This window comes from Capsella rubella, unplaced genomic scaffold (genome assembly GCF_000375325.1).
Source record: "Capsella rubella cultivar Monte Gargano unplaced genomic scaffold, Caprub1_0 scaffold_8, whole genome shotgun sequence".
In the NCBI taxonomy this organism is placed as follows: Eukaryota; Viridiplantae; Streptophyta; class Magnoliopsida; order Brassicales; family Brassicaceae; genus Capsella; species Capsella rubella.
The window spans coordinates 3,443,502-3,453,339 of NW_006238916.1; the positions used below are offsets into that span (position 1 = coordinate 3,443,502).

The 9,838-nt window shown below is 32.2% G+C and overlaps 1 protein-coding gene and 1 pseudogene across 1 annotated transcript; both read right to left on the minus strand.

Moving 5' to 3' along the window:
- Positions 1-1,932: 1,932 nt before the first annotated feature.
- LOC111829071 (defensin-like protein 22) lies at positions 1,933-2,151 on the minus strand. Its single transcript, XM_023777747.1, is given in 1 exon segment — positions 1,933-2,151. A coding segment is annotated over 1 exon segment (219 nt).
- A 4,021-nt stretch (positions 2,152-6,172) lies between these two features.
- On the minus strand, positions 6,173-7,586 carry LOC111829061 (annotated as a pseudogene).
- Positions 7,587-9,838: the final 2,252 nt, after the last annotated feature.

Genomic DNA, 9,838 nt, shown 5'->3' on the forward strand with positions numbered 1-9,838 from the left:
GGTTTTAGAAGCCTACAAAGGTTTTTAAATGGTTTTTAAATGATTTACAATGGTTTTTAAAAGTTTTATAAGTTTATAACAGTTTTAAAAGGATTTACAAGGATTTTTAAAGGATTTTAAAAATTTACAAGGATTTTAAAGGTTTTAAAAAAGGATTTACAAGTGTTTTAAAAGGATTTACAAGTGTATTTAAAGGCATACAAAGATTTAAAAATAGTTTAAAAGGATTTACAAGGGGTTTTAGAAGTTTACAAAGGTTTTTAAAGGGTTTACAAAAGTTTTTAAATGTATTACAAGTTCTTTAAAATGGTTTTTAAGGATTTACAAGGGTTTTTAAAGGGTTTTAGAAGTTTATAAAAGTTTTTATTAAATGATTTATCTCGGTTATGAGGGGTTTAAAGGGATTTACAAGTGTTTATAAATGTTATAAAATGATTAACAATGATTTTAAAAGGTTAACTCAAGTTTTGAAAGGTTTTGGATGACTTTTAAAAGATTTACAAGGTTTTTCAAGGATTTTTAAGGGATTTAAAAATATTTACAAGGTTTTTTAAAAGATTTTTTAATGAATTGCGGAAAATTTTTTGTCGGAAAATTATTGGCGGGAAATTTTTTGGAAGGAATATTCTTTTTGTTGGAAGGAATATTCTTTTTGTTAGAAGGAATATTATTTTTGTTTGAAAGAATATTCTTTTTGTTGGAAAGAATATTCCTTTCTTCATCATAGGTTATAATAAAGGAGGGTAATTAAGTCTTTTTGTACATTGAAGAGAGTATTTTTGAAAATGGACACCTAGAGAGGGTACTTGTAGAAAAGGGTATCATAAAAATGTTAGTTGTGCAAATTTCCCATTATTTATTTAGAATTTTTTATGATAAGTTTATAAATTTAATTTTAAAATATTTTAATATATCGTAAATTTACACATGTCAATATCTTATCGGTACAATTGACACATGTCACATTAATAGATTAACTTCCGGAATAAAAATATTTAAATATTACATAATATTCACGATAATGCAAATATTTTCTAAGATTAACTTATAGTTGAATTACTTATTGCATTTTTTTTTGTTAATTTTTTATTCCTTAGACCTAATTTTTATTAATAATTTTATTTGATAATTACTATCCCTTTTCCTTTAGGATTACAACTAAGTAATTGTTAAATTTCCTGAATTTTTATTTTCTTCTTTCTATTTTGAAAATATTCTATTTTTGAAAACTAATTTATATAATTTTTTACCACTAATTATCTGACACGTGTTAACATCTTATCAATTCAATTTACACGTGTCACGATCTTGTTAATGACTAACTTTGAAAACCCAACTTTATATAATAAAATTCCCCGTGTTCTTAAAAGATATTTTTTCTAGATTTTTCACACCTATTAAGAAAATATCTAAAAATTAATGATAATTCTATCATTTTTTCTGATTCACAGTTTTTTATAATTTTGAAACAATAAGATTTAGTTATTTACTTTGAATTTTATAAATCGTACATAATAAAAAATTGATAACTTAAAACAAATATCTTTTTGAAACAAATTTGATCCCCTAGAAAAATCATCTTTTAGAAACGGAGGGAATACTAACAAAGAATACATTTTTTTTAATGTGATACTAATAGAACATTTCTATTTATGAGAAACTTTTTTATACGAACTGTTTTATTTTTTGGATGCAAAGGGTTACGAGAATTTGAAACATTATAATTTATTAATACTAAGTTTTTATTTTTTGCAATTTTTGATTAACGATAAAAGCTTTTCCTTCTTATCATTAGTAGTATCAAGTCACGCAAATATTAGCAATGAAACAAACACATAATAACGCAACATTAAACATAAGCGCACGCATAATTTTTTATTTATAGTGGGTTAATAACATTTATGAGTAGTGATGTTTGTCATAAGTTATGATTTAACAGTAGCAGTGGCATTGTCCTCCGTGAGACATAGGTTTGCAGAAACCGCCTTTTCCATTGCTGCAGCCATTAAGACACCAACTGTTGCATCTCTCATTGTCATTGTCAAGGATTTTTATTATTTAAATTTAACAAATTATAAGAAAGAAAAACGTACCAACGGAGAAAATGAGAACAAGGAGTAAAGCAAAAGAAAAAACTTTCACACTTGCCATTGTTGATCTTCTTTCTAGATTTTTGTTTAAAAAGTGTTTAAAGTCTGGTTTTGTTTTCAGATAAAAAGAAAGATATGATTTCGTTCTTATTTATACCAAAATGTAGTCCACATTTAGTATTATTGTTTTTCCACATTTTGTTGATTTGTTGATGTTTATACCAAAATGTATTCCACATTTAGTTATTATATATTTTCTTCCACATTTAGTTGATTTGTTGATGAAAACAAACTACAATTTACTTCATTTTTGCTAATTATATCGTAACGTTTTTTGTTTTAAGGAAAATTCAAATAATTCATGTTCCGTTTTGACTTATTCTTCTTGAAAATAACAAAACCCCTACATGGCTAAAATTAGATAACAAACAATTCTGTATACAATTTAACAAAAATGGGCTTGTTTAGTTTTTGAAGGACCATAAATTCGTTTAATTACAAAATCTAAACTCTATCCACTATATTGTCAACCCAAACCGATACTTTCGTTTAATTACAAAATCTAAACCCTAACCACTATTTTGTCAATCCAACCAAAATATAATTTTGTTTAGTTACAAAATCTAAACCCGAACCACTAATTTTTCAATCCAAACCAAAAAATATTTCCTTAATAAAAATCCTACAGAATTTGTTTCCTTAATTTGATTTATTTATTTATTTTAATTTTAATTTACTTTTTTAAATAAAAAAATTAAGTGGCATATTCTTATATTTTGATTCGCTAATTAAGAGGGGGTGAACAACAGTGCTCCACCCCTAAGGGTGAACCCAAATATTTTTCTTATATGAGAGTAAATATTAATTCTTCATATCACAAACTCTCATCACATTCTAACACATGTGAGTATGTGACGTATGTTTTAAAGCTAAGCAAACTAGAGAAGTATTTTCTGAGAGTTCTATAAAGCAATGGATAGTTTTTCACTAATTCATGTTGATGTCGACATTGTATTTTTATGGGGTACCCTTTTGGCAAGAAAAGATGGAAAGTTTATGATCTCGAGAGCAACGAGTTCTTTATCTTCCGTGATGTTGTCTTTCAAGAAACAGTGTTTCCCTCTGTTACAACCCCAAGTGAGCAGCATTTGATAGTGATTGGATTGTTGATTTATCACCTACACATCTAGTAAGCGGGATTACCCCTCACGTTGACCATGATGTGGTCGAGGCTCCGTCTTCACCGTCCCCGACAGCGAACGTGATACCAACGCAGCATGTAGTTGTGTCTTCTCCTTCGTCTTTAGTTGTATCACCAGCTCCACCTTCTAGTGAATTACCACCTTTTTCTTTTGTTGTACCTTCGGATCCGTTACCGTTTTCAGCGGACGATGACATGGGCAAAGGCAAGCGTCAAAAATTTCCATCTGTGAGTTTAAAAGGCTATGTTACTCACACAGCTAAGTGTACGCAAGACCCCCATCACGCTTTCCCTGACTTTGATACAGAGTCTTTGTCAACGGTCCAAGGTAACACCGTAACACACCATACCCTCTTACAAATTATATATATCTGATAATATGTTCTCTTCAGTGATGCGGACATCGATTATCCTGCCCAACCCGCTGAACTAGATCAAGTACCAGATCCTGTACCAGATCCTGTACCACACCCTGTACCAGTCGTTCCAGTAGGTCCCATGACTCGTTCAAAGTCTAAACAACTTAGAAAGAGGTTCAACCTAGCTGTACAAGACATTGTGAGCTCACTAGAGCTGAACTACGTCAACTGGTCTGTACCACCTTTACTCCATCATGACGGATATGATCCCATCGCCGAGGAAGAGCTTGCTGAAGCATTCACCCAAATGAGTCTTGAACATACCATTTCCCCAGGTATGAATTCTTCTTTGACAGGTCAAGAAACCTCTAGAATCCAAGAGAAGACAATGGAGTCACAAGAGACGAGCAAAACAAGCTTCACCTTCGAGAGTGATCGAGAGAGTGAAGATCAAGAACAAGACATCAAGGACTTGGAAGAGCTTCAAGAGACTGATCAAGCTACCCAAGAGAAACTCCAAGAAACCATCTACTTCAAGAAACCAACAAACAAACATGCACCTGACAAGACCCCTGAAGTAGATCAAGACGTAGTTCAGAGAACATCGATTGGGCCTAGATCGCATCCAGGTAAGTTCTATTCAGTATTTTCGATATTTGCAGGTTCACTAAGCCCCAACAACGGCTAGAATACGTGCCCTTCAAGTGAGTTTAAGTGTGCACAATTAGTTTCTTTATTTTGTCATTTTCTTTCCAAAAACAATGGGTTTTGTGTTTGCTTTTTATTTGTTTCCTTTTGTATTTCTTTGCATTTATTTTTGGCCCTAGGGCTAGCTGATGGACTCTTATAAAGTCCCCCTGCAGCAGTTGTACGATTTTTCACCCTATTATCAATAAAGAAACCGAATTTTCTTCAATTTTTCTCCTTAAGTGTTCTTAAGAGAAAAGCTTGTTCTTTGTCTTGTGTGTGTGATTCCACAAGGCTGAGTTCGTGTACTGTATCAGAGACCAATCACATCTCTGTGGTGTACTTCATTCCGCCAGCACTTCCCCTTCATTCGATCCCACACGAGAGAAGCGACCGCCATCGTGTCAGATCTACATCAACGACCATCTTTCCTTCACAAGAGAGAAGCGACCGCCATCTTGTGAAGCCATCCTATCTATCCTAATACAAGCTCACCACCGAGTCTTGTACCATTCAGTCCATCGAGATTTCTTAGCAGCTGTCTTGGATGCGGTGGAACCTAATTCTTATAAACAAGCCCTTCTTGATCCACGATGGACCAAGGCTTTGAGTTAAGATCAGTTTGAAGTTTTGTCGTCCAAGTTGGGCATTTGTGATCTTCATGCTCCAACTTGAGGGGGAGTATCAGAAGATATACATATATATTGTGTGGAGAAAAGGAAATTGTATAGCTTGCTCTCCAAGTAGAAGTAAACCTAGTTTATTTTGTATATATACGGTGTTGTATATGCTTAAGAGAAATAAGAAAAAGCACATTCTAAACCTAGCCGCTTCTCTATCTGACACACAATTGCAAAATGATACAACCAAGATAGTTTAAATATGCTCATCAAGCCAGCCTCCACTAAGAATCTCATTGAAACACTCAAGGCTCCAACTCAGCCGAGCTTGAATTCGACTTTGAAATTGCTATGGACAAACAGTTATAACTATATACATTCGGAACACAAAGACCCATCTCTCTAACTCGATCAAAAACCAAAATTGCATCTTCCACTAGCCCAGCATTACCCAAACACCGGATAAATATCCTAACGCTCCAGGGGACATGAAACAGGGAGAAATTCAAAACATCTCCAACCAAAGCTTTCAGTGAGGCATTTGAAACGCGAATTTTGCAGATGTGATTTTAAGTTGAATAAAGTCAACCTTTTCATTTGTTGCCGAAAAATATCAACTATTCCCCGTGTTCTTAAAAGATAATTTTCTAGTTTTTTCACACCTATTAAGAAAAAATCTAAAAATTGAAGATAATTGTATCATTTTTTCTGATTCACAGTTTTTTTATAATTTTAAACCAATAAGATTTAGTTATTAACTTTGAATTTTGTAAATCGTAATTAATAATGCATTGATAACTTAAAACAATTATCTTTTTGAAACAAATTTTATCTCCTAAAAAATCATCTTCTAGGAACAGAGGGAGTAATAACGAAGAATGCATTTTTAATGTGTTTTAATGTGATACTAATAGAACTATTTCTTTTTATGAGAAACTTTTTTATACGAACTGTTTTATTCTTGGGGTGCAAAGGGTTAAAAGAATTTAAAATATTATAATTTATTAATACTAAAGTTTTTTTATTTTTTATTTTATTTTTTGATTAACGATAATTTTTTTTCTTCTTATCATTAGTAGTATCAAGTCATGCAAATATTAGCAATAATACAAACACAAAATAACGCAACATGAAACATAAGAGAATGCATTATTATTTTTAATTATAGTGGGTTAATAACATTTATGAATAGTGATGTTTGTCATAAGTTATGATTTAACAGTAGCAGTGATATTGTCCTCCGTGAGACATAGTGTAACGCCCGTGTTCAAAAATAGGTGGTGTCGATCGACATCAAGGGAGGGTGTCGCACGATACCAACAATTTTCAGGTTGGTTGGGTTCGATTTTAATTGCGGTTTGCTTGGGTTTGGTTTGGGATTAACCCTAAGTGACGCTTTAAAAGAGAAAAGGTCGTCCTTGTTCTCTTTTCAGCCGCTTTTAGAAGTTAGCAAAGAGCAAAGAGTGTGAGATGATCTTTTGGTGCCTTTGAGTGAGTGTTTTGTGAGTTTGAGGCGTGTTCTTGGTGGATCAAGGCTAGAGGAGGTTAGATCCGTGGTGTTTGGTGTCTGTGGAGGTTGTTTCACCCTTGCTAGTCCCTGTTTTGTTGCTGTTCCTTCTTGTTTTAGAGGTGAGTGCGTGACTATGGCTGATCTAAGCATGTTTAACCTTTCTTATGTGTGTTTGATTGATTTGGATGGTTGGATTTGTTTTGTGTGGCCATGTTTGTGTGTTTTGGTTGCTGTTATTGTATGTTTGAGTGTTAGGGATCATGCTTGGAGCTTTGGAGGTGATGGATTCGTTCTCTGGGGAGTTGAGAGGCGATTTCAGGGTTTCTGCGGGGTTGGTGTTGCTCGACACCAATTTTATGCTTGGTTTGTTTGTTTTGGGTAATCCGATGCATGTTAGATTGGTATAATATGCTTGTGTGTATAGCCTAGTAGATGGGAGAATCACTTCACTGAGTATTTGTGATAATACTCACGCATCTCATTGTGTTTGTGGTGCAGGTATAGTGTGATCCGTGGAATCATGGCGAGGAGAGGAGGATGATCTAGAGTCTCGATTGCTATGTTATGAATATGTTAATTGTTGTTGGAACCTGGTTTAGAGGCATGCTAGGTCGCTTGTGTAAATTGTGGTTATTGAATGATTGGTTAATTAATGTTATGATTAAATGGTGTTGGTTTAATATGTTTCCGGTGTGCATGATGTTTTATTGTTGGGTTAATTCAGTTAGGTTAATTAGTAGGTATGAGACTATTAATTAATGAATTAAAAAAAAACGGGTCGGGTCTTTTCACATAGGTTTGCAGAAACCGCCTTTTCCATTGATGTAGCCATTGAGACACCAACTGTTGCATCTCTCGTTGTCATTGTTTGTGTTGCACTTTCAAAATTTCGGGTGGCTATTACAACACAACGACGAACCACATTCTACATTTTATCCTTCAACATCTGCATATATATATCACACACATAATTGAAACAGTTTTGTGTTTTTTTTGGTCTAATGATGAGTTCAAGGATTTTTATGATTTAAATTTGACAAATTATAAGAAAGAAGAGGTACCAACGGAGAAAATGAGAAAAAGGAGTAAAGCAAAAGAAAAAACTTTCACACTTTCCATTGTTTATCTTCTTTCTAGATTTTCGTATAAAAAGTGTTTAAAGTTTGGTTTTGTTTTCAGATAAAAAGAAAGATCTGCATTCGTTCTTATTTATACCAAAATGTATTCCACATTTAGTATTTATACCAAAATAAAAAACAGTTTACTTCTTTTTTTGTTAATTAAATCGTAACGTTTTGTTTTGTTTTAAGGAAAATTCAAACCATTCATGTTCTGTTTTGACTTCTTCTTCTTGAAAATTACAAAACCCCTACATGGCTAAAATTAGATAACAAACAATTCACTATACAGTTTAACTAAAATGGACTTGTTAAGTTTTTGAAGGCCCAAAAATCTTTTTATCTGAACTAATATTTTAAGCTCAATTAGCACTTGTATTATATTAGGATTAGGAATTGATCCGAGTTACAGCGTGGAGGAAAAGTTGACCAATATTTAAGAAATAAAAATAAAAGGAAAAGTTGCAATCTCTCATATTTGGTCAATAAAAACAGTTGACCAAGATTTAAGACACCTTAAATTTTGGTATGTTTTTCTACTTTTACTTCTTTTTGGTCAATAAAAAATGAAATCTACAAACCTCACACTAGTAATTATTTTTTGACTAGTAATTATTTTTATAGTAAACAAAAATTAAATGTTTTTGACTAGCAATTATTTTTTTTTATTTCACACAAGTAATAGTCATACCCTGAATTTAAGGTGTAATCTTGCATATGACTTTCATTTAATTGTATTTGTTCCTTCTTTTTACATCATACAAAGTATGTACACCAGTGTTGATAATTACTTAACACGTGACCAAGAAAATAAAAATAAGTTTTCTAAACATTAAATTAACTTTCATTATCGCAGTTTTTATTTTTTGTTTTAACTAAAATGACCATTAAATTTGATAGTTGATTTTAAAGTTTTCCAAAATTTGATATTTAAATGTTTGAACAAAAATACAATTATTTCCTACACGCCCACTCCCTTTCATCTCTATATATATAAGTGACCACTCTATGCTTATTCTATATTCTCTATCTATCTCCCATAACCCCAACAAATAAAACATTTCTTGCCAAACGATCCCAACATGGAATTTCAATGTTTTCCATGCGGGGAAATCTCTCTAACCTATCGAGAACTCTTCTCACACCTCAAATCATTTCACTCTAATGAAATGGATGTTGCCTTCACCCTTTCATGGGGACAACATTCCATGTCCTTTCTCTGTACCGATCCCAACTTAAACCTTGAGTTTTTCGAAGATACTATCCTAGTAAACAAATACAACAATTATTCTAATAACCAAACAAACATATTCCAAACCCCCTTTTACCCAGCTGACGCTGCAACTGAGATGTCTAATTTCCAGTTTGTGCTTATGGAATTTGAATCGCTTTCTCAGCTGAAGACCACAAAGGATGAGATGTCAATAAAAATGAAATTTTCACTTTGCCGCTCATTGATCAAGTGGAGCGAGTGTGGCCGGCTATTATTATAATAGAAGATGACGAAGAAGATTCTATGGATCTTGATTTAAAACTTTGAAATTTTAAATTTCTCTCTATTATACCAAAATTGGATTTTGAGACTAGTATTTCCTGTAGATCTAATTTAATGTGATGTTTATCATTTACATTAATATATTGTGGTGTTTCATAAAGTTCAAAATAATTTTAACATTTTGCAATGATTATATCTCATAATTTTCTGGGCATAAATTTGTTATATAAAATTTTATCCGTCGTCAGTATAAAAATTTCGCAAGTATAAAAATTTCTCAAGTATTAAATAATAAGAGTTTCTTTAGTGTGGAAGTCCCTTGCCTCAATGGTAATGGGTTGAAAGGATTTTACACGAAGTATGAGGTTTGATTCTTAGAAAGCGATTGTTATTTGCAGGTTATTCATAGATCTCATATCAGGTCTCGGGAATAAGCCCATGCTAATTATGTTAAGATCCAGTGTGTTAAGGGTTTTCTATTGTATACGATAGAGTCTAAGAACTCATTGTATCTTGAATCTATTGGATAGGATCATAATGGAATGTTTCTTTCTGAAACTTTACTTGACCCGTTTATTTTAATCAATATAATTAAGCATCCCATACCACTTAATTAACCACAACCAATAAAAAATAATAAACCAACATGCACAACGGAAATAATATAAATATAGTAACCAATATAACCAATAAACATGCATCCTATCATTCTATCATAAATATAAACAATAATAAAACAACTAATACCCTAATCATCC